This window comes from Galleria mellonella, unplaced genomic scaffold, assembly GCF_026898425.1.
Source record: "Galleria mellonella isolate WM207_F2 unplaced genomic scaffold, CSIRO_AGI_GalMel_v1 utg65, whole genome shotgun sequence".
Classification (NCBI taxonomy): domain Eukaryota; kingdom Metazoa; phylum Arthropoda; class Insecta; order Lepidoptera; family Pyralidae; genus Galleria; species Galleria mellonella.
This window is the reverse complement of record NW_026442138.1, coordinates 1958584-1984220: the sequence shown is the minus strand read 5'-3', so window position 1 is coordinate 1984220 and position 25637 is coordinate 1958584. Positions and strand designations below refer to the sequence as shown.

The 25637-nt window shown below is 35.2% G+C and overlaps 2 protein-coding genes across 2 annotated transcripts; one reads left to right on the top strand and one right to left on the bottom strand.

The window, feature by feature from the left end:
- The first annotated feature begins 114 nt into the window (after positions 1-114).
- LOC113509234 (succinate dehydrogenase [ubiquinone] cytochrome b small subunit, mitochondrial) lies at positions 115-5344 on the top strand. The gene is made up of 4 exons (XM_026892552.3): positions 115-299; positions 735-874; positions 2220-2404; positions 3876-5344. The coding sequence occupies exons 1-4, from the start codon at positions 269-271 to the stop codon at positions 4072-4074; spliced, it is 555 nt and encodes a 184-aa protein (XP_026748353.2). The 5' UTR covers positions 115-268; the 3' UTR covers positions 4075-5344.
- Positions 5345-6044: 700 nt separating this feature from the next.
- Positions 6045-15855, bottom strand: LOC113519853 (phosphatidylglycerophosphatase and protein-tyrosine phosphatase 1). Its single transcript, XM_052900496.1, has 6 exons — positions 15704-15855; positions 15483-15629; positions 13950-14030; positions 10706-10809; positions 10221-10353; positions 6045-8701 (listed from the first exon to the last, which is right to left on the bottom strand). The coding sequence occupies exons 1-6, from the start codon at positions 15704-15706 to the stop codon at positions 8579-8581; spliced, it is 591 nt and encodes a 196-aa protein (XP_052756456.1). The 5' UTR covers positions 15707-15855; the 3' UTR covers positions 6045-8578.
- Between the last annotated feature and the right edge of the window lie 9782 nt (positions 15856-25637).

Genomic DNA, 25637 nt, shown 5'->3' with positions numbered 1-25637 from the left:
TGTTCCGTTTGGAACAGGCTAAGGTCGGAGACCATGCTGCCTAGTCTTCAAAAAGATAATTTGTCTGGAATAAGCAATGATACCTATGTTTGCTGTCACTTTTTATTGGTGACATTTGACATTTAGTTGGTTTGTTGTTGGTGACATTTCGCAAATCGCAAATTTCGGAAAGTTTCATTCCAATTTATAAGATCAAACATTTGGACAAAACTATTTTATAGGCATTTAGATTTTGTTTATAGTCAGTCTAAATCATATATAATTTACAATGGCATTTTCCATGTTCCTTCGTACTTCAGGTAAAATGAAAATGTTATAATAATGTTACATAACCGTTGTTGATGGAAACAATTTACATTAATTTTTCGAAATATATTTTATAACACCCTTTATTTATAATAATCTTCTCTATCTGTCTATATCTTCTAGTTAGGTTACATGAAGTAGGTAGAAAGAACTCATTATCAATGCTTGCTTTTATGTATTTGATACGGTGTTTTCTTTATGTTTTTTTTTAATTAAAAAGTAATTAAATCAGGCACTAGAAGATTATACCCAATATGCGACCAACACATCACCTAATATATTAAAATGAATATTAAGAATTAGTAATACTAGCGAACCAAGACTAATCATTATATATATACAAAAATTGTTAAATATGAGATTTTAACATTTTTATTATACCTTTATATACTGATTTATTCCACCTTTAATGTTTGTTATCATTACAGCATGCAGAAGTAGTGCATTCAATCAACAAATGATGTGTTTTGCCACACAGTCTATGGCTAAGGAGCGCACGATTGCCAGCACTCTGCCCATCAAGAATCTTGTAATCCCACGAGCTAATAGTACGCCTATTTTAAATTCTGTAAGTAATTACAATTTTAAATAATTGACACAAAGTCTTTTTATTGAACTGGGAATGATAAACTAGTTGACAGCCCAATTGATAGGATGGAAAGTAACATCATGTATAGATATTTGTATATTTATACCAGTATTTTTTTAATGGATGAAAATGGAATGCATTGCAATGGATCCCATTAGCGTAGGCAGGGTTACACTGCCTACGCTAATGGGATATGCTGGCAGAGCACCAGTGAAGGGGATAGATGAGAATGAAAACAGGCCAGTTAGCCTATCATGATGAATTCATCAGGAATTAACCATGATAGTTTCCAGGGGGAACTGCAAGGAGGTCGACCTGGTTGGGTATATTGCTAGCAATGGGATTCTCAGTCTCCATCACTAACAATCCCTTTCCCTTCATTTATAGCAGTATTGCTATTTCTAAGATATAATGTGTTGTATTGATACTCTGTAATTTCACTATTATATTCCACCCTTCAAATGGGGGGGAAGGGATTGTTAGTAATGGGATCTAGCAGTCTAATCGCTAACAATATACTCTGTCAGATTGACTTCTATGTTGCCCCCTTGAAAATCATTGTGGTTGATTGGTGCCTCGGAAGCACAAACTAATAGTGCAGGCAGGGATAGATAGATAGATACTCTTTATTGTTTCCTCCAAAAGATTACAATAGTAAACTTATTATAAATATAAATAATTACAAGAAATAATCACAATGAGAAAACAATGGGCGGGATAGTCAGGAATCCTTTTTTAGCTATTAAGAATATCCTTTCAAAATGAAATTGCCATATATGTATGTATTTTAAGGCAAAAAACATGAACAGTACAAATGGAGGCCATTTTTTTTATAGATGTAAATGGAATGATAACCTTGCCTGTGCTAACTATATACACTGACGAGGTATCAATGAAGGATGATAGGTGAGAATGAAGCGGGTCAGTTAGCCCATTGTGATGAATTCCACAAGAATTAACCACAATGATTTCCAGGGGGAATCGTGTAGCAGTTAACCTGATAAAGTATATTGTTAGCAATGGGGCTGTTAGACCACTGGAAATTATCATGGATAATTCTGGTTGAATTCATTATGGTGGGCCAACTGACCTGCATTCATTCTGACCTATCATCTTCCACTGGTGCCCCATTGGTGTATACAGATAGTGCAGGCAGGGTTACAATTACATTTTCACCTATTAAAAAAGAATCATTATTCTAGTATTCTCTTCAATCTGTTTTGTGACCTCTCTGTGTGACTAAAAAATTAAAAAATGACTAATGATTATTAAAAATGACTTCAGTAAACAATACAATAATTTTGAAAATATTTGGTATTTTTAGGTGCGTTCTTTCCGTACATCCCCCCCACGGTTATCTGCGGGGAAAGCCAATGACCACTCCAAGTTATGGGTGGTGGAGAAAATCACATCTGCTGCACTAATACCGTTAGTCCCACTTGGTCTACTCATCCCAAACAAGCTGTTTGATTCGGCCCTGGCTATTCTTATTACGGCACATAGTTTCTGGTGAGTATCAAATTGTTCATTTATTTTTATTACTAATTAGTGATGAGGTAATTTATTATATAATAACTTATATATTAGAACGAGAAAGACAATAGAATAATAATTTGCACAACATAAGCTTGAAACTGTTTTGGCGGGAGTAATTTTGTATCTAATTAAGTATTACTCTGAGGCATCCTATTAAAAATAAGTTTATTTATACTGGTGTAGTTCTGCCTTAGTACTAGGTGCCCTTGCTTCTTTCCAAATCCTTCCCTTACAATACCTCATCATCATTCCACTATTGTATATAAATCTCCTCTATTATAAAAAACTAGAGAATTTTGAGAAAAAAAAAAAAATACAGATATAAAAAGACTATAAGTAGATACTTTTTTGCTACTATGTCAAAAAGATAGAATGAGATAAGGACAATAATGAAAATATAACTGTCAATATATTTATTCCCTGGCTATTTACCATTGAAAATAAATAGGTAAATGGTGGTTCATTGAAAAAGTACCATCAGCAATAATATACCAGGTTCGGTCAATCTCCATGAGGCCCCATCGGAAAGTTGCCCCATAGGAATAATTGTAGGAGAATTAATCAAGATGGGCCAATTGAGTAGAGTTATCTTTCTCATCCTTCATGGTCTTCACTCATGGTCTGCTATTAGCATAGGGAGTGTATCATTCCATTGATTCATAACCCCATTATCAAATTTTCCTACAACCCGAAATCCCTACTATCCATAGGGGCCTAGAAGCCATGGTGGTGGAATACCTTCGTGTTCTAGTCGTCGGGCCTGTGGTGCCCAAGATTGCCATGGGCATGGTATACTCAATGACGGCCCTCATAATGGGCGGCCTCTTCTACCTGATCTTCAATGATATCGGCATGTGTAGAGCGTTTTGGAGGATTTGGAGGAATATGAAGAAGCCCAAAGACGATACTCCCCCTGCTTCAGGAGTGAAGCCTTTTGTTCAGGTTTAATTAGATTCAACTAGTTCCGTGACTTCTTATTTAGGGCCTACAGAAAATCAGTGTCCTAACTTCAGATATGAAACTGCGACATATGCTGAGTTTTTTTTATGGGTGATAATTAAATGGTAACCCCATATATTATTATGTATAATTTGCTTGGGCACCTCTGTCCCATTCGTGTTTCCACCGTGAAGTAGTTGTGTTTGCATGGCTGTGTTTCGGTTTGAAAGGTGGGATATGGCAGTGAATTTACAGGGTACAGAGGAATAACACCTGAGTCCTCAGGAATGGTAACGCATGGGGAGTATCATGGGCGAAACAGTATACTCTGTTATGTCCATGGTACAGCTCATGTCTATAGGCGACGGTTACCACTTTCCATCAGGTGGGCCGTCAGCTTGTTTGTCATTCTAAGTTGCATAAAAAAAAATTTAATATAGGCAGCATAAAATTAGTTTAAAGCTACTTGTAATGAAAGTGTGTAAAGTGACAATACATTCTGCAGGGGCCTGGAGGCGATCGTTGTTGACTACGTGCGCGCCAGCATCTTCGGACCCGTTATCCCCAAAATTGCCATCGGGCTAGTGTACCTCGTCTCCATAGCGACCCTCGGAGGGCTCTTCTACCTGATAAGCCACGATATTGGCCTCGCCAACACATTTAGGCAACTGTGGGCCATCAAATCTGACGGCAACAAGGCATAGACTGTCGTGATCAGTGTACTGCGGCGTCACGGTTTAATAGTTGCATAAGTACAATTTTAGATCGAATACTGTCTAGTTGTGTAAAGTTTGAAACGATTTTAAGATGTGATAAATTTATATTTCATCATATTTCGGTAACTGTTGTACGTGGACCTTTGTATTGTTGTTTTTTGTAAATATTGTAACAATATTTAATTTTTTTTTTCAAATGGCATTATAAACATCTCGCCTATCTTCCAGTAAGATAAGCAGAAACGTCAGTACATCAAATGTATCATTAATTTTTATTTTCACTAATAATACTTAAATCACAGTAGGATTTGGGAATATTCTGAATAATATTCATTAAGAATGTATTTTTTTTTATTTGGAAATACTATTTAAATGCTAACACTATATTTGAGGATTGTAAAATGTACCATAAACAATCTTGCCTTTTTTCTACTTTTCAATTACTACTTAATATTTCCACGAATATTAATTGAGGTCATTAAACCGTGACGTAATATTACATCTAGTTTGTAAGGCTTGGATAATGGCACCTATCGATTTATACAAAACATAGTACATATTTATTACTGTACAATTTAATTATTATAAATGTTAATTTATAATAATAAAATTACCTTTGCGTAATACCCCTTTTGTAAATAAGCCAATATCCAAGTGTTGCCAGATTTTTGACAAAGTTAAATACATATTAATATATAATGTAAGGTCTCTTAAAGCGATTTGTTTTGGAAATGCTACTTAATATTGATAATATACGTAAATAAATTGTTGTATTTTGTTGCCATGAAATAAATGGGCTTTTACGACACCCAGTTTAAAGAGATGCAGTTAAAAAAGCTACAAGTCGTAACACGAGCTTTTTTTAGTCAATTTTATTTACCAGTAATTTAATACCTTACCAAGTACAGTAATAAGTGACCTAGATTCGATTCTCGGGTCGGTATGGGGTAGCAAGATCGATGTAGAGTATTCTCCACAAATATGGTGCTAATATTGCGACTAAAGGAAAACCCAACGAAACTTGATATAAATAAAGCAAGTTTAAACGCTTAATCGCCGACTATTTAGCATTTAATATTATTGTTGAAATACGTCGAAAATCTGGCAATGTTTTCGAGGATAATATCAGGTAATTTATTCACGCGAAATACCGTTCAAATGTATCCTTTTTGATGTTCAAAACTAGTTTGAAATCCGCAAGCAAATGAATCTTTGATTCGAATTATTTATTGATAGATTATAAAACGATTTCAGTTGACATTGTAGTTTTATTTCAATATTTATATTTAAATATACAAATGTTGATGTCTTAACCCTTAAAAGCCTGATTTTTTAAATCAAATTAAAAACATATATAAGTGTACCCTTTACTGTGTTTACTAATGGGGAAAAATAGTAAAAATTAGTAGTAGTAGTAAAAAGGATATAGGTACTAATAGATTGGTCTATTAGTAATCAAAATCGGCTCAGTTGTTTAGTTTTTAAATCAAAATAACTGGTTTTGCGATTAAAGTTGGTTTTTTGTGGTGAAAAACAATTTTAAATTATTTTTTATCCAATAGGTTTATCACCGTGCTACGATCCCAAATGCAAAACTATTGTCGTGTTCACTTATTTTGAAAGAAATTACAGATACTGAATAGTCAGATGCTTAACCCTTCTTTGCAAGATTTTTTTATTGGTGAAATAAATCAAGTTGGTATAATTCATGTTCAAAATTAAAGGAAAAATGTTTAAAAAAATAAATTTGACAGCAATACGTTTTTTTTTCCGCAATGGACATTAAAAAGATATCCAGACACGATCAACTTAAAGTGAAATTGTTCTTTTATATAATTTTTGGGCATTTAATGTTATGATGGAAATTTCCACCGTTATGCAAAGAAGGGTTAATAGGCAGCAACTCTGGACAGTGTAAATTAAAAAAAAAATAGGAAATACAGAATAAAACAATAAAATAACGATTTTTAAAATTATTTATATTTAACATTAACATATTTATTACATAAATATGTATTAACACATTCACGCCGGCGCGGGCCACCGGTGGTCCGCGCTAGACTGTCTTTTCTGGCGGCGCGTACCACCGGTGGTACGTATTCGATCATGAAGCGTAGCATCAATCAGAGCGCCGCCTTGCAGCAAAAACATTAAAGTCGGCCCCGGCGTAAACGTGTTAAATTTGATTAACTTACAAATTTATTAACTAACTACCTACAAAATGAGACGTAAAATTAAAACTTTGGAAGACTTAAATGGGTTGTTGCTTTCACTATATGGAATATTCAGCAATATAAAATTAATATTGCTGTCTGTACTTAGAGGAACCACTATCACTCAAGTATATTATCTCTGTCTCAAATAAATAAGCAAAAAAAAAAGAATTAATCATATACTATTATTTTTTATTACCCTGTATATACATAATATCTTTTTTGGTATAGTCGCCTGCAACACTAGGGGTGTCACGTGTTGATGCACACCCTACATATGACTCTAGGAAGTGTGCGCACGTATCCGTGCCCTCCTGTGATGGTAGGGTGGGAAGGACATTCCCCGCCCTAACTAAGAGAGGCCTGCCCTACACCACTTACAGGGCGGGCCGTCGCGTTGGATACTCGGTAGTCGTACAAACGGGAACCCGGGATCCAACATAAGCGCCTCGAGGTAAATCGTGTGGTTTTTAGTGGGTACGAATCCCACACACCCCAGCTGCCCTCCCTCCGGCAGATGGGACGGTCTTGCTGAAGATTTTCCACAAGTTAAACAAAACAAAAAATGGGGTGTCACGTGCACGTTGTCGACCTTGAAGAAACCTTAACATATTCTTTTGAAGAACCCCATACTGTAGTCTCTAGGAAAAAATACTGATACAAAATACAGAATATTATAAAGCTATTTAAAAAAGAGAGTGAGATTCTGAATTCGTCTGTATTTCTCTATTGTACGCTACTCCAGTAGGCTAATTTCGAATTGATTTTAATGATTATTTTTGCAATCGTTAATGTCTATTCATTTGCTGGTCCCAAATTAATTCAAAATAAAATCTACGTGTAATTTTAAATATTATTTTGTAGAATGTTATCGAGGCAAATTCTATCAAGTCGTTACCTAAATCTATGTGAATGTAAATATATATTTATTTCTCTTACAAAATAACAAAACTTACAGCCACATAGGTTACAATTTAAATCAATCTTTGTGAGAGACTGGTGTCAGTACTAGGATTTTTTTATACAACTTAGAATGGCAAACAAGCTGACGGACATAACAGAGTATACTGTTTCGCCCATGATACCCCCCCATGCGTTGCCATTCCTGAGGAGTTATAACCCGGCTTACTGATCACCAGGCTCCAAACTCAAGGACATCTATTTTACTTGATTTGTTTGTTTGTTAAGGAGTATACAAGTATATAAATGTATTAAATCTATAAAATTCATCAAAAAACACAGTACAGTTGGAGAACAATATATTAAATTGTTAAACATATTAAAAATTTAATTATAAATTAATCTTTAACATATCATTATTGTTTACTAAATGCAGAGTACAAAAAAAAATTGACTGATTAAAATTAATTATTACATACAATTATCTATTATTACTATATTCACAAAATAGCCAACGTATAAAATACACATACATTTTTCATATTCGTTCAATACAAAAATGCACCGCCTACTTATTTCTCTGTTCACCCAATGGTCGACTGGTAGAGAACACCGTCCGGTGTTAAGTGCGCCAAATGTACATACAATTTTACTGTGTATTAAAGTTTAAATAAATAAATAAATAATTTCATTTTATTAATAAACTATAAGATACTAACCTATTTTAACTATAAGGGTTTTATAATTTATAATATTTTAAATACACTATAGGGACTCAACGCGACTTGATTATAGGTTAGTCATACCTAAATACATGATTTTAATTGCCAACGTTTCAACGTGGATTGCTACGTCTTATTTTGGCAGTTTACGCAGTTTCCTCGGCCACTTTCACATAATTACTATTGCTTATATAAAAGATTTGTGTTCCACAAAAATAATTTACTTTCAATTGTACAAAACCAGTTATTTTTTATTTAAAAACTAAACTACTGAACCTATTTTAATAAAATTTCTATGGATCCAATCGTAAGCATGTACTTTCAAATACAAAAAAAAAAAAAATTGACGGAGTGATGAGGTAACAAACAACAAAAATTTTGTTGTTTATTTAATAATAATCAAATTTAGAGGCTCCTTTTTTTTTAAAAATCGATTGTATATTAAAAATAATAATAGCAATACAAATCAGATATGTAGCTACTGAATACCTATAAGCGCGTCGCGTTAAGCCCCAATCGTGAATTAAAAATAGAAATTTCGCTCAAAAACAGAGACAAAACATTGTAACAGCCAAAATAGATTTACTAGACGTTTGCTTTTTAATTTTTTTTTTTAATGAATGTGTAATTGCCTAGCTACGTACCACCTACCTATCGTTACGTGTGCACGTGGTGTTCGTGGAAGATGCGCAGCGCCTCCCACTGCTTGGTGTGGAGCAGGATGTGCGGCCGACGGTTGCGCATGTACTCGACCGCCTCTTGCGGGGACCAGCCGTTCCTCTGTCAACAGTGCTCTATTGTATTGTATTGTAAAATATTTATTGTACATAAATCAGATTAAACAATGATAAATGATTTAATATACAACGGCGGAGTACCTACTTGTACAACAATTAGTCCTTCACCTTAAGGTTGTCTTGAAAAGATTGCTCTCAGCAATAAGACCGCCTTACTGTACTTATACAATTGTATCGTTGTGTTTGTAAATTGTCTTGTTTATTTCCTATATTGTATAATGCAAATAAAGTATACTCATTCATTCATTATCCCATAAAGGGATCTCTTACAGTCAACCTTTGAGAAGCTGAAAGAAAACTGTAGAATGTATAAGGGTAATAACCGTACAATTAAAGATAAACTAAATAATACCCAGTAAAAAAAAATTGAATATATAATACAGTAAAAACAGCTCTATATACCTACATATGTAAATAATAAAAGTACATGAATAATAATATAACAGTAATATTTAATAATTAACTTATAACATAACTCTATGTTATAACACCTGAATCCTCAGGAATGGCAACGCATGGGGGGTAACATGGGCGAAACAGTATACTCTGTTATGTCCATGGTACTGCTCATGTCTATAGGCGACGGTTACCACTTTCCATCAGGTGGGCCGTCAGCTTGTTTGCCATTCTAAGTTGTATAAAAAAAAAAAAAAAGATAAATTTTTAATCAAATAATTAGTTCACAGAGGTTATTATTTGAGTAATTTGTTACTTTGTTTTCTTTTTATATAATATATTTTTTTTTCTTATGTAATTGTAAATTTGTATACCTTGATACATGGGGTTGATCATAGAGGACTTATATTGTTTTACCATCCATTGTTACCTATGTATCACAAAATAAATAAATTCCTAAAGGTATTATTGGGGGCGAGGGGAGGGGGTTGTTAGTAATACTACCAGTCCCACTGCTGGTAATATACCCTATCAGGTCGACCTCCATGTGGTCCCCTTGGAAACCATCGTGCTGAATTCCAGGTATATTCATTACGACGGGCTTACTGACCTACCTTTTCATTCTCACCTATCATCCCTCACTGGTGCCTTTCCATCGTGTACCATTAGCGCAGGCGGTGTTACCATTCCATTATCACGCATCAAAAAAGAAAATATAAAACCTTATAAGGACATGGGTTGCCACTTGAGAAGTCTCAAATCCTTAGATTATATACATAGAGAGTCTTCATACAAATGCTTCGAGAAAAACGAGTTAACTTTTTCATACAATTCTGCACGATAAATAGCTATGAGTGATTCCTTTATAACTTATATATTTATTTTGTCTTATAAATTCTGCATCCTTTTAAATGCGTTAAAACTCATTTTATTTATTAAATAATTACATATAGATACGTCAAGATACATTTTATGCGTAAGTATATAGAACACTGATAAAAAAACGAGTCAGCTAGTTTGACAATTAGCTGACAAAAAGTTGACCCATTTTTGAGGCCCGATGCTCTATATAATGTAAGCATAAATCATAATGGGAATAAACTGACCATCATGAGGTAGCAGCCGACGAGCGTGGCGCTGCGCGTGCGGCCCGCCTTGCAGTGCACGTATACTGTGCCGCTGTTCACTTGCTCGCCCTCCATAGGCACGCCGGATAGTTTGCTAGTGGTTGGCAGAAACCTGGGGATAAAACGGCCATTTCTTGTGAATTAGGAAAGGCATAAGTTATAAGAATGGGGGAAAGGGATTGTTAGTAATGAGGTGCAACAGCTCTATTGCAATGTAGGGTACATCATCAGGTCGTCCTCCAATTGGTTTCTTCTGGAAACCATCGCGGTTAACTCTTGTGGAGTTCTTAATGAAAGGCCAACTGTCCCGCTTTCATTGCTGCTTTGACTTGGATTTTGTTATATTTGAAAGGGCGTCATTAACGTATGAGCAAGTTTGCCATATACATACATACGTATCCGTCATGTCTGTCTCCCATTAAGGTAGGCAGAAACAGCAGAACTCTATATGGAAAAATTCGTACCTGTTGATGAACTTGACCCCTTCAAACAGTTTCTCCTGGTCGGGGGATTCGAAGATGTCTGTGGTCGCTAACTGAAGGAACTCCACGCCCTGTTCCCGCCATTTCTACAAACATATAATGAATTATTTTTAAAATTTATGTTCATATTTTTAAAGGTGTTTTTCAAGGACAAGCTGCTGTTTACAGTGTGAGGCGAGACGCTGTGACGTAAAGCGCGGAATCGAGTGGGTCTCTTTTGTAATATACGATAATAAAATGTTAACCCCGCCTACTCGGGGGGGGGGGGGGGGGTTGTTAGTAATGGATACTGAGAATCCCATTGATAGCGATATACCCAACCAGGTCGACCTCCTCGCGGTTCCTCCTGGAAACTATTATGGTTAATTCCTGATGAATTCATCATGATGGGCTAATTGGCCTGTTTTCGTTCTCATCTATCACCCTTTACTGGTGCTCCGCCAGCGTATCCCGTTAACGCAGGCGGGGTTACCATACCATTTTCACCCATCAAATAAAAAAAAAATCCCCGCCTACTCTATCCATATACGCTGGCGGGGATCCAGTAAGAGATGATAGGTGAGGATGAAAGTAGGTCTGTAGATTCATCGTGATGAATAAACAAATAATTAACTACGTTTTTTTTTAAATTGGTGAAAATATAATGGTAACCCCGCCTGCTCTATCGGTATACGCTGCCGAAGCACCAGTGATAAGATTGCTAGCGACGGGGTCTAACAGCCTCATTGCTAGCAATCTTACTAATCAGGTCGACCTTCACGTGGTTCCCTCTGGAAACCATCATGAACAATTCTTGTCGAATTCATCACGATGGGCTAACTGATCTGCTTCATCCTCACCCATCATCCTTCACTGGTGCCCCGTCGGTGTATACCTATAGCGCGGGTGGGATTACCATTCCATTATCACGCATTAAAAAAATACCATTCTATTATCGTCCATTAAAAAAAAAAAAAAAACTACGAAAGCATCTAGATATTTGTTCCGATCGCGAGTCAAACCGTGTTATTTGTAGACAATTTAAAATGCAATCGATCTTGACAAATTCATTTCAATGGTACCTATTTCGCAAGACGCGAGCCCTCACGTGTTTTCCCCTTTCATTTCTCTTATCTATAGAGTTGGGTAACATAATAGATATTGTATTTCCGGCCATAGACTACAAACACATTGATTACAAGATAAAACGCCATTAGAAACACGGTTCGTCTGTAAACGATGGCACCGATAGCCGGAAATAAACTTTTGTTATGCTAACAATACAGGAAAGAATACCAACGATAAAAAAAAAAACATGTATAATGTAAGGAAAACGTTGACGTGTGGTCCCGGCGTGGATTTGTTTAATGGGTGAAAATGGCATGGTAACCCCGCCCGCGCTATCGGTATACACCGACGAGGCACCAGTGGAAGATGATAGGTGAGAATGACTGCAGGTCAGTTGGCCCACCATGACGAATTCGACAAGAATTAACCAGGGGGAACCGCGTGGAGGTCGAACTAAGAGGGTATATTGCTAGCAATAGGGCAATTAGACCTCATTACTAACAATCCCTTCCCCCACCCTTCCTGGCATAGATTAGGCTATCCTTTATTTTCATGTGGGTGTCGTGACGGGCAACTAAAGGAAGTTAATGATACAGGGATAGACAGCAGCGTCCCTTTTAAAATATCTCTAAAGCCTAACTACGATTGTCAACTCTCTTTATGGGAAAGGCTTATGTTCAGCAGTGGACAGTGAACGCAGAAATGATGATAATGTAAGAAAATCCAAGGGTGATCCATTTCTACACAGTAAGCCAGTGTATCGGGGAGCTGGTCTGATTCCCAGACACCTAATGTTCCTCCCAACACTCTATCTAACTCTGTATATGTTCATAATATAAAAACACATTTGTATTTACTTGTAATAGGTATTATTGTTTTTAAAGTTCATGTTCTTTTATGTTTTAAGCCGTACCATACACAGCCTCGGAGAAGACTTCCGGATGAAGTTTAAACAATTCTTGGAAACGATGGTACAGAAAAGGTTAGTGAGTTCATAAGAACGCGGAAACATAAATGAAATGAAATTTATTGCGATGAACTTTTTTTTTTATGCAACATAGAATGGCAAACAAGCTGACGGCCCACCTGATGGAAAATGATAGAGAACTTAAATTTATTTGTGTTTAAACAGCGAGATGGAATTTAATAGCAAAGCCATATGGATTTATTCTTGGTAGCAATTTAATTGCCTTATAAATATGTAGCCAAACAAATAATAATTTAAAAATTAAAATGAATTTAAATTAAGAACATAAGAATTACGCATTAGAGAATATAAAAAAAATCATGGCTGAGAAATGTCCGGGGAGTGGGATTATTAAAATTTATATTTTGATTGGTAAACTAAAAAAGGAATTAGTCACGCTGAATAATACGGGAACCAGTGTTGCAGTAAAAAAGAACTATCTAAATAGGTTGAGAAAGAAGAAACGAAGTAATAAAATCCTTTTCAGCCGATATTTTATAACATGTAATGAAGTTTCAGATCTCAAAATTGAAAAATACACTACACTTTCATTAGTGAAAAGATATTTTATTATGTGTAAACATTTCTTTAAGCACATGGAATGATATATCTAGTTTGTCCAAGTGTGGCCAACCAGCTATGCTAACATCTGAGTTTAATGATTTTGAATAACTTACACATATTGCGCAGATATCGCACCTAATTTGAGCTGTTAATCAATCAATTAACAAAACTATATTTGAAAAGGGGTACAAAAACATCTTAAAGTATACTAAACTTCAAAAAATTCAGTACAATAATAGTTTTAGAGCGCTGTTGGGGCTACTTCGCTTTTGTAGCGCTTCTAGCATGCTTGCTCAATCTCGCGTAGATGATCACTACGCTATAAGGAGAAAGAGAATCGCATCGTTGCTAAACAGGGTTAGGACAAGTACCAACAGCATTCTAAAAGTAATAGGCGATAAATATAACTCGCCTATAATTGGGCATTTCATTCAGACGCTGATCTAGTCGGCTGGGTCACATCTAAATGAAATGCTTTAATTAATTTGCTTTTCTTTTTTATTAAAATAGTTTGTAAGAAAACTGTTACCAACAAAATGGACCAAATTGTAGTGTGAGTAATTAAGTATATTATTATTATTATAATGATATCAGCAAATTGTCTTATGGTCTGGACAATTATTTGTTTACAATTTAATTAGTACTCACCTCTGCATCGTTGGAGAAGATCTTCAGTTCATATGTTTCATTCATTGAGACAACTCCCTTGATGTTCTCTTCTTCTTTTAACTAAAAACAAACAGGTTTAATTTTAAACATTTTGATGAAAAATTCTGGTATGTTTGTAAAATTGTAAGGCATTAAATGGTGTTTTTTATTATTACATTATCTGTAACTAGAGCTAGTTAGTACCATAATGGTTGATTTTTGTTGTCTTAGCAACCAAATAGAACCGTCTGAATATATTCAAAAACATTTTGGAAATAGCTGTCAAGTTTCTTTGATATGTCTATACTTTTCTATATTTTTGTTATTTGCATTTGCTTGTTCATTGTTATTTACTACATTCATATCCTTTTTATATATAATTAATAATTTAACATTGTTTGCCAACTGTTTAAACCATGCTGCGTGTACACCTGTCTGGGTCTCTATTTAGTTCATATTATTGTTTTTCTATAAATGTTTTTAATGTAACCTGTTGTCTATACCTAATAAAAAAAAATTATTAATGTTTTTAAACTACAAAAGTGTTTTGGTCCTTCGAGCCGGAGTTGAAACTTTATCAAAATTGAATGAGATTAAAAAAAATTCCATCACAGAATGATCTGGTTACGTAACAATGTGTACATAAAAAAAATTACAAGAAACAAGGTAAAGAGTTAACAATAGGCAGCCTTATCGATAAATAGCAATCTCCTACAGACTACCTTTAGATGGAGAGGAATAAAACTGTGTCTGGTCAAAGTGTAACAATAGAAATAATAAAACTAAAAAACAATATCCTCATTTCAATATTGTGATGCTGTCTGATTCTTCTATAGATCTTAAAAATTTGTTAAAATCTGAACTTCACAGCTAATTAATTTTCATCTAAGCCCATGATATTTTGTAGAAATAATAAAGAATATCTATTAATTGTAAAGTTTTAATTAATATGTTTGTGATGGTCAAGCTTGTTTGTTTTGAGTTTTTTGTTTTTTGACTTTCTTATTGATTATTCAAAAATGACTATTAAAAAATGCTTATAATTAATTATATTTGAATAAAAATGATTAAATAAAGTTATTTTTATATTATCCTAATTTAATATGTAATCAATCAATATTTGGGGAATATCAATGACAAACAATCATTTAACTAATAATTTAAGATACAACAAATAAACAAATGTAAAAATAACCTAATATTAAGTATAGAAATTAAATTCAATTTAAGGATTTTCATACAAGTATCTTGAAATATATAAAATAAAAATGCTTCAATTACTACTACGGGTATAAATCTTATGTTAAAAAAATTAACAAGTTGCCAAAGAAACTGAAGGATAAAGATTTTTAAGATGTACATTTTAAACTTAGAACACCATGCGATTTAAATAGCGAGAAATTACTAATTATATATAAAACTATTTTTTGCATGTCTTGTAAGTCATAATTATCAAAAATAATTATTAGGAACCACGAAAATAGTAATTCAAGTTCAAATTAACATCAAGTTTATAACCTAAAAATTTTGTACCTGTTTGGTCATACTCTGAAAAGGTAGGGCGCCGAGGATTACTGTGTCATCCATTCTATCGTACCACCTCCTGCTGGTGATCTTCTCCATCACCACATTGTACAGGAGCGTGGGGTAGAAGGTCACTCTCGCGAACATTGCCGTGGTCTAATAAATAAACAGTTAATGTAAGACGTGTGCTGTCGAGATCGCACTACGAAGTAACAGTTGGAGACAAATACCATGGTGAAAACTGGTTTTCGTGGTGGGGATTGTTGAATATAATTAAATTTGGTAAATAGAAAGTAAAAGTGTTATGAGAACATCCTCCTAGGTTTGACGTTGACACTGACAGTTGTAGAGCCTCAGACAGCTGTAATCTACTGTCATTGATATGTCAAATAAGAGTCATGTAGGGCAATAGTAACGATATGTAATTTGAATCAGTCATAGATGTAACATATTTATGTTTTAACCACAGAGATAATAACAAAGCATTAAATCAATTTAAAATTTATTTTTAACAAATAAATTTTTAATTGATTTTTCTAAAGATATATTTTTTTACTTATTTACAATATTTTATTAAAAAATCTTTGTCATTGCTAAGAATATTAAATATGAAGACGCTTTTCAAAATATTTCCAACACAATATAAATGTTATGTTTTGGTTAATTTTCAATTTTTTTTAATTCATATTGAAAACCTAGATGTTAAATCATTATTAGTCTTTAGCAAATTTAGAACAATAAATTTAAAATAATAATAAAATAAAATTTAGAACTTAAAAGATTTTTTTTTTTATTATCGTCATCGTTAATGGCAGTTAAATGCCCTTTGTGTGTGTTGTGATTTCAATAAAATATGTATTTATAAATCTCTTTCTCTCTAAGTATTATAAAATAAAAATAAAGCTTCAGTCATAGGTTTATGAAAATAAAATAGTGGTAATTGAAACATTCTTCAATGGTATAAAATCGATTGCCGTTGCCTCCGCACTCGCTCCATTTGAACGGACGACACCTTCGTATTTTTATATCGAAATAATAACTGTAAAATAAAAAAAATATAGATTTAGTTGTTAGGTATATAGTGCTGAAATGTTCATAGATTAAGAATAATACTCGCATTCTTTTTTTCTACTGTCGATCATAGATTAATAATATACCTGAGGACCGCTCAAAGGACCGCCTTAAATAAGTATGTGACATTGATAACGAGACGCGTATTTGCTATTCTATTTCTGCAGGCGCATATTTTAACAACACATGTTATGTTGGTTGATTCTAAGATTTTCCCATTCACCAACATTACTATATCAGTCATTTATTGTGCTAAATATAGCCTCTTTCTGAGGGTATAGATACTACTACATGAGTTGTATCTATACCCTTAGATACAGGTGTCTCAGGACCTTTCAGGTTCTTCCAGCATATTTAAAGTCAGCCTAAGAACGGTAAAATCTCTTAAAAAATTGTAATTAAAGAAAAAGTTACCCTACTTTCAGTAACTACAGGGGGAAGGGAATGGTAGTAATGCGGACTACCACTCCGATAAATAATATTAATCAACAATCCACATAGATTATATTATATAAGTATTTTTATTAATATTATGAGTAGAGTAAACCGGAGGGAGACTTTTTACCAGAGGGAGACTTTGTATAAAAGTCGTTTGCTTGGGCACTTCTGTCCCATTTGTGTATCTACCGTGAAGCATTTGCATGACAGTATTTCGTTTTGAAGGGTGGGATATGGCAGTAAATTTACAAAGGTACAGAGGAATCACACGTGAGTCCTCAGGAATGGCAACGCATGGGGAGTATCATGGGCGAAACAGTACATTCTGTTATGTCCATGGTACTGCTCATGTCTATAGGCGACGGTTACCACTTTCCATCAGGTGGGCCGTCAGCTTGTTTGTCATTCTAAGTTGCATAAAAAAAAAGAGTACAAGAGTGAGTTTGTTGATTATTTTTAGGCTTTCCCTAGAGACTACAGCATGGAGTTTCTTCAAAAAAGACGTATTAATGTTTTTAAAGGGACAGCAACGCGCGCATGACATCTCTGGTGTTACAGGCACCCATAGGCTACGGTGACCCCGTGTACCACCAGAGCGGCCGTATGCTTGTTTACTACCATAGTAGTATAGAAAAACATTTAAAACAGTAATTTTAAACAGTAGTACCAACATTTTTATGTTTACCAAACTCATGGACGGATAACAATGTTGGGCGTTTACCCTTAGATTATATGGATAGAATGTCTCCATAGAAATGCTTAGAAAGAAAAAAAATTATCAACTTTACATGCAATTTTGAGTGATGAATAGTTATGTTACGAGTGACTCCTTGATAACTTCTATATTTATTTTGTTTTATAGATTTTGCACCTTTTTAATGCGAGTATCTGAGTGTCTAAGACACTCAGACACTCAGATACTAGACACTTATTCACTAGACACTCAGACACTAGACACTCAGACACTAGACACTAAGACACTAGACACTCAGACACTAGACACTCAGACACTAGACACTCAGATACTCAGACACTAGACACTAGACACTAGACACTAGACACTTGACACTTGACACTTGACACTAGACAGTTGACACTAGACACTAGACACTCCGATACTAGACACTAGACACTTGACACTTGACACTTGACACTTGACACTAGACACTAGACACTAGACATTCGACACTCGACACTCGACATTAGACACTAGACACTAGACAGACACTAGACACTAGACACTAGACACAGACACTAGACACTAGACACTAGACACTAGACACTCAGACACTAGACACTCAGACACTAGACACTCAGGCACTAGACACTCAGACGCCAGATGTTTAGATACTAGACTCTAAGACACTAGACACTCAGACACAGTCTCTAGACCAGTGATTCTCAACCTTTTTTTTGTTGCGGCACATATTTAACGATTTCAAAATTTGGCGGCACACAAAGAAAAAGATAAAAATTATTTACTTACTACAACACACTGCATAAATAGTTTATAACAAAAATTTTAAATATTAGCAAAATTTGGCGGCACACTTTTAAAATTTGGCGGCACACAAAAGTGCCGCGGCACAGTGGTTGAGAATCACTGCTCTAGACACTCAGACACAAGACACTCAGATACTCGGACACCTAGACACTCAGACACTAGACACTCAGAATTTCGGCCACCTGGACACTCAGTTTTTTCATGTCGTATATTTTGATTTTGATTAGATGGCTCGCTTGGTTTTCTACACATGTGGATATATATATTGATTAAGACGTTCCACTCTGATTCTGATTCGATTGACCAACCGACGATCTGAGAACTGCCTTCGTTTTTTTCTTCGGCTTTTCAAAGAAATGCTCAATACTGTTGTTAGCCCGCTTCAATGAAGAATGGTTCTTGCTTTTCAACATTATCTTGCCGCTCGAGTTCACTTGTGTTGGAATAATAATAATTTTATAATGTATAATCCACTGTATCTTCGTTTATAGAAAGCTGAAACAAATGCGAATAGATGAACACACAACACAACACGTTTTTGAATGATATAATTATTGCAGAGTGAGAACAAATTAGACCACATCATAAGACAATGCTTGATTATTTAGCAACTAAAATTAAATTGATCTAAGTTACAAAACATCGCAACTTTAGGCTTTTGGACATGAACTTAATATGTGATGACTAGATTTATAAAAAAACCAATTTATGTCTATATTCAACAGCTCACCTCCATTATTCTTCAGAGTTAACGTAACACGAGAACCACACACTCAATACTTTAGGAATTCTTACTTTTGTGATACATTTAAAATTGTGAAACGGCTTTTATAGAAAGAGTTAAAATCATCTGGAACGCATAGGAAGTATCATGTGCGAAACAGTAAACTCTGTTATGTCCATGGTACTGCTCATGTCTATAGAAAGACCCTATTGGCAACGGTTACCACTTTCCATCAGGTGGGCCGTCAGCCTGTTTGCTATTCTAAGTTGCATAAAAAATCTGGTAAAACACACGTCGGAAGAGATTACTAACTCTTGACTTTTCGTATAAGAAACAATAAGGCGAAACGCTCGATACGAATACGTGGAACGTCGACCATAAATCTAATATATAAAATTCTCGTGTCGCGGTGTTTGTTACCAAACTCCTCCGAAACGGCTTTACAGATTTTTATGAAATTTTGTGTGCATATTGGGTAGGTCTGAGAATCGGCCAACATCTATTTTTCATATCTCTCGATAATAAGCGTGACCTACCTCAAATTTTTTTATTTTTTGACAAAATTTTTTGCGTTTATTTTGTTATGATTTAGCATTGAAAAATACATACAAATAAAAATTTTCACGCTTTTATGATCAACCTCTGTTGTTTAATCGCAATTTTTATATGCTTCAATAGGGTTGCAAAATGACAATTGAATATAATAATTGTAGTGCGATATATTTTCATGTATAGTTCTAGAAATAATATATATGGTAAAACAACGTTTACCGAGCCAGCTAGTGTTGCCATAGACACTGTAAATATTGTAAAAGCGACCATCAAAATAAAAAAAAAAAAACTTTCAGTTGCATATTGACGAATGCATGTAAAGATGTGGAAATTTTATATAAATAACTCACTCAATTGCAGAAACGATTAAGTATCTAACGTAACATAACAGACTACGTAAATTAACATGGCGTGAATTTACTGGGTACAGAGGAATAACACCTGAGTCCACAGGAATGGAAACGCATGGGTGGTATCATGGACGAAACAGTATACTCTGTTATGTCCATGGTACTGCTCATGTCTATAGGCGACGGTTACCACTTTCCATCAGGTGGGCCGTCAGCTTGTTTGCCATTCTAAGTTGTATAAAAAAATATGATAAGCTTATACTGTTATTTTTTCCCGCTATCAATCTGGTCTTCTTCTATTTTTTTTTAATATTTGAATATGGAATGGTATTCCCGCTTAATCTTCGCTTTGTATGTAGGCGCGGCATTATTAAGGGATGACAGGTGAAGCTGACTGCCGTGTGGTCCTGGCATAGAATAGGTCACTCCTTTTTTCCTTCCGTTTAAAAGTTCTCTTAATCGCTCCTTGCGACATCCACGGGAAAGAAAGGGGTGGCCTATTCTATGCCGGGACCACACGGATTTTTGACTTACAGTTTTTCAGATAGGGTTATTAATGGGTGATAATAAAATGGTCACCCCGCCTGCGCTATCGGTATACGCTGGCGGGGCACCAGTGAGGGATGATAGATGAGGATGAATACAAGGTCAGTTAGCCCATGTTTGCATTACGTATTTCACTAGAATTAATGATAATGGTTTCCAGAGGGAAACGCGTGGTGGTCGACCTGATAGGTTGTATTGCTAGCAATGGGGCGGTTAGATCCCTTTAGTCCCAGTATAGGGTAAGGTTAGATATGTATAAATAATACGGAACTAAATAACTATTTTAATATGTTATATTGCTGTCCTTGTCTAGCCTTACTTGAAATATACAGTATCTCATTGGCGTATTATGTATTTATTTACTAATAGTACAATATCTTCATGCCCATGGCTGTATGGTAGACAGACGCCTACTTGCCTACGGCCTATGGTATCGTTTCCTATTTTTCTACTCCAGGAATGTGTATGAAATTTAAACTTACACGGAATATTTATAACAAATTTAAACGGATAGAACATGAATAGAAGAGAATAGAAATCTCTAACAAAAATAAAATTAATATAAAAATAATCTAAAACTAAAATTAGGTAAACACATTGTTTGTAAGTTCTACCGCCATCAACTATGTAGGTAATTCACCTTGTGGGGTTAATTTTATTCTACATTCACAATTTATTAATTCGCTGCCCATGGGCGCATTCAAAAATTGAAAGAGATATCATCGACTTGATGTATCGACGCCATTTGTAAACGCGGCGGGGTGCCGAGCCGGACGACATTCCCAATTCAAATTAAATTAAAACCCGGTAAAAACAACGTGTTTCCGTTCGGTGCGCTCGCTATTCAAATTCTAAATAGATTCGATCTGCGCTAATTTGTCTATGACTCCTACAGACGTTTTGGTGTGGAACGAAAAAGGTCACGTATCGAGTTTTGTCTTTATCTAATTTTGTATTAGTGGGAAAAGAATGAAAATAAATTATCTACGGGTAGAGCTATGTTTACACGATGCAAACGGATTTCTTAGAAATGAAGGGGTCACTAGACGAAAAATAAGGCGATGATAATTAAATTTGAACGGTAAATGGGAATCATTTGTGCGGGGTTAACAATAATTATGTAGGTACCTATGCGATTACATAGCTACTTACGTTCAATATTAGGAACTATTTGTGGCATTAATTTAATGGCATTGTTTACTCATGTGTTTTACATGTTGTATGACTTTCGTGGCGTATTCGCAGATGCGTTCGATTTTGCACTTGTTCAAATTTATGTTGTGACTTGTTCAGGTTTATGTTTTATTTTTTTTTGGCAATTTGGCAATAAAATAGGTAAAAATTTTACATTACGCGTGTCCTAAACGTTTGTTGTCTATAGTTATTGTACTTTATTGGCTAGAGGTTTGTGGTTAAAGTATAATAAATTCAAAAATATGTCTATAGTTTTTTACATTGATATAGGTATAGATGAAGCAAATAATAATTCTTTTCAACCATAGATTGAGGATAGTATATGCGGTCCCCGTTTTACGTTTTTATTGCTGGCAGAACAGTAGATATTGTTGTGGCTAAGATCTTTTCTAGGCATCAATGTTCTCCTAAGCGGCAGGGTAAAGGCTTCAATTAGGTATATACTTACGTATACGTACTTAAGAAAATTCTTGAATCTTTATTTATTATTATTGGGATTTTTTTGTAGATACTATTAAAAAAGACCACAAATACTTGTATATATATATAGTAATTTGTGTCCGTTTGTGCCGCCTACAGAGGTACAAACCATTTATGTCCCTATATGAAATAATTTACCTAACTCTCTTTTTTTCACTCAACATCGGAACCGATCGGCTTGGTACCGACACAAACGCATTAAGCCGAGATACCTGGCCTCATCTGTCATCATTAATGCCAGGGTATCCTAATAAGTTTGCTATAATAAATAAAAAAGCCTATATCAAAGAGTTGCGCCCCGTTTAATGGTTGTAATTGTGGCCAAATGAAATATGGCGTCGGACGATACAAACTCTGTCGTGAACGTGGGTGTCTACTGCTTTAATATCGACGTTTACACGCTATAAATATTTTAAATGATTATCTTAATGCGGCACTTAAAGATGTCATTTACATAACGTCAACGGAACGAGGTTGTGGGCCAGAAGATATTAAAACATTTGCACCCCATCTGCGAAATACTTAGCTGCTGTCGCAGCGAGCGCGGTTTCAACACATACGTATCATAAATAGCAACGCGACTAAATCAGACCACATTATGCGCATCCTGTCGAACATCAAGACGCTTATTTGTGTCCGAAAAGCGTTCGAAAGACTTAAAGCCCTCTCGCTTGATGTATGGTGGCAACACGTGAATGCCGACCTTTATATTCAAATCGGTCGTATTCAAATGCGCTCGTTGTCTATGCCATGCATGGTTGACAATTCGCGGGCATTTCGAAAAAGGAACGCGGGAAACGTCATATCATTGGGATTCGAAAATTTGATTTTACTTTTTTGCGCGTCGATACGCATCTGGGTATAGTGCGTTTTGGCGTCATTCGCCGCTCGTTTTATTTTAATCGGGCCGCGATTGTGTCTTCGAAAAGATATAGTTTGAGATCAGCAGATATTCGACGTCGGAGTCTGATAAAGTTAGTGTTTTGCGGCGGTCGGGACGTTAACGAGCGACTGAGTAATGAAGGCCACTATTGTGGTTTCAACAATGGGTGGGTCTGACTGCCATTGTTTCTATTATTGAAAATAATATTGGATAACCGACGGAGAGCAGTACAAGACGTCTCGGTCTTGTGATTAAGAAAAAAATGTCATCGCCACCTATGTGAGAGCGTTTCTTTTTCAATAGGGCACTATCTACAATCTGATACGTTATATGCCGACCATAATTAGATGGGCACATGTTATTTGCAAATTTCTCAGTCCGAAAGTTGATGCAAATTGGACGGGTGAGTGGGGCGAGGCTGGGGCTGCACGTCCGACATCTGCATACAATGAGATGGTGCGCTCCAGTTTCGCGGTAATTTACTGCTGTCTGTGCCGCTTAGATGTCGCCCTAAGATATGCAGTACCTACCTACCTAATTTAAAAACGGATATATACCTATAAGTACCTAAATGAACGTTCGAAAATTAAATAAACAAAACAATATGAATATAAAACTTTAAAGGCATATATAAACTTTCTTTTAATTAGCAAAATATAAATTTATATCGTCCTATAATTATATCTCCCGTGTGGTCCCGGCATAGAATAAGCCACCCCTTCCTTTCCCGTGGGTGTTGTGAGAGGTGACTAAGGATGGGCAAGGGATGGGCAGCAGCGTCTCTCTTATAACATCTTTAGTTATGTTAGTAATAGGGAGATTAGTCCCCATTGCTAACAATAAAAAAAAAGATACGGCCGTTTATAGCATACATATTGATATTTGCAAGGGAATCAAAACCTATAGGGTACTTCCCGTTGACAATGAATCATGAAACTTGCCAAGAAGCAAAGCCATCAATCAATGTTCCTTATGACAGCTTAACATTGAAAAGATTTTGCCAGTAGTTGTCACGCTTGGCAGGCGGATTGGCAACCGTAGTTAGGTTTTGGAGATGTTTTAAGAGGAATCTGCTGCCCATTCCTCGCCCTCCCTTAGTTATCTCTTACGACATCCACGGAATGAAGGAAAGGAAGGGGTGGCCATAAGGCCAATAAGGCCAAAAGATAAGATAAAAGACTTAAAACGGCTAATAAAAAAAAAAATATATGCTTTTTTATTACAACTAAACGAAAAAAAGCTTTAAATAAATTAATATTAAATTTACAATTTGCAGGTGATAATTTACATAGCAACATTGTCCTGTGCGGCTATCATTACGCCAGATTAATTGTTTTGGGCGGGCAACAAAGTTAAAATAAACATCGGTTTTTACGTGCACGGCCAATTACAGTAGCCGGAACGCCCCCGCTGACAAATTGCTGTGCACGGAACGCGCCCTTACGGCCGGCAATATGGCCGTCCTTCAAAATTTATTAATTTGTTTACCCCACAAAAGAAGCTTATGAAGTAGGCTGTATGGGCCATGCTCTTTGCCTGTCCATGTTGGACGAATTTTAAAACAACAGAAGCTTAGAAAGAATATAGTTTTTTTTTAATTGGTGCGCCTGCGCTATCGGGATATGATGGCGGGGATAGTGAGAGATGATAGGCGAGAATGACAGCAGGTTAGTTGGTTAATCCTGACTTATTCAACAAAAGTTGACCATAGTGGACATATTTGACATTATTTTACCATATATGATTGCTTTACGCTTCAACATATCTGATGGCAAGGAATTAGACCGGCTCCCTGCCAGCACCGGCCCACGTAGTAGTCACGGACCTCCCTTGACCATAGTGGTTTCCAGAGAAAAAGAACAACGATCTTAATTCTGTTTTTATTTGTTACTTCATAACTTCGTCGGTTCTAGACCGATTTGGAAAATTCTTTCTCGTCTGAAAGGATATACTTACAGGTTAGCTCCGTAGAAATTTTATTAAAATTAGATTAGTAGTTTAATTTTGAAATCAGAAATAACTGTAATGCACAAGGAAGGAAGGAAACTTGGAATACACAAGGGTATATTTTTTTACGATACCTACTTAAAATAGCAAATAGCTGACACCCCTATAAACTATAAATTAAAAAAAAAATTATATACCACTGAAGTGGCATACAAGCATATGATCAACCAGCGGGTCTACCATGAAATGAAATTCCGAAATTTCGGACTCAATTTCGTGTTTTTGTTTATACCAAAATCGGACCAATAAATGGAGTTTAACATTTCGTTCGTCATACATCCTATCATAAAAGGCCAAAGGAACAATATTTTAACATTTTTAATATTTCCAAACGGCATTTATTATGTAATTTTAACATCAAATTTCTGTTTCATTTGGCTCCGAAATTTCGGAAAACATTTCATGGTAGGCCCTC

Bases quoted from the DNA above. Each gene is read 5' to 3' on its own strand.
- LOC113509234 (XM_026892552.3), top strand. From the start codon at position 269: ATGGCATTTTCCATGTTCCTTCGTACTTCAG. The intron at 300-734 runs GTAAAATGAAAA...TTATCATTACAG, and splicing joins CATGTTCCTTCGTACTTCAG to CATGCAGAAGTAGTGCATTC. The intron at 875-2,219 runs GTAAGTAATTAC...TGGTATTTTTAG, and splicing joins GTACGCCTATTTTAAATTCT to GTGCGTTCTTTCCGTACATC.
- LOC113519853 (XM_052900496.1), bottom strand. The intron at 10,810-13,949 runs GTGAGTACTAAT...ATATGTTTGTAG, and splicing joins TCTTCTCCAACGATGCAGAG to AAATGGCGGGAACAGGGCGT. The intron at 8,702-10,220 runs GTCAGTTTATTC...CACTGTTGACAG, and splicing joins TCGGCTGCTACCTCATGATG to AGGAACGGCTGGTCCCCGCA.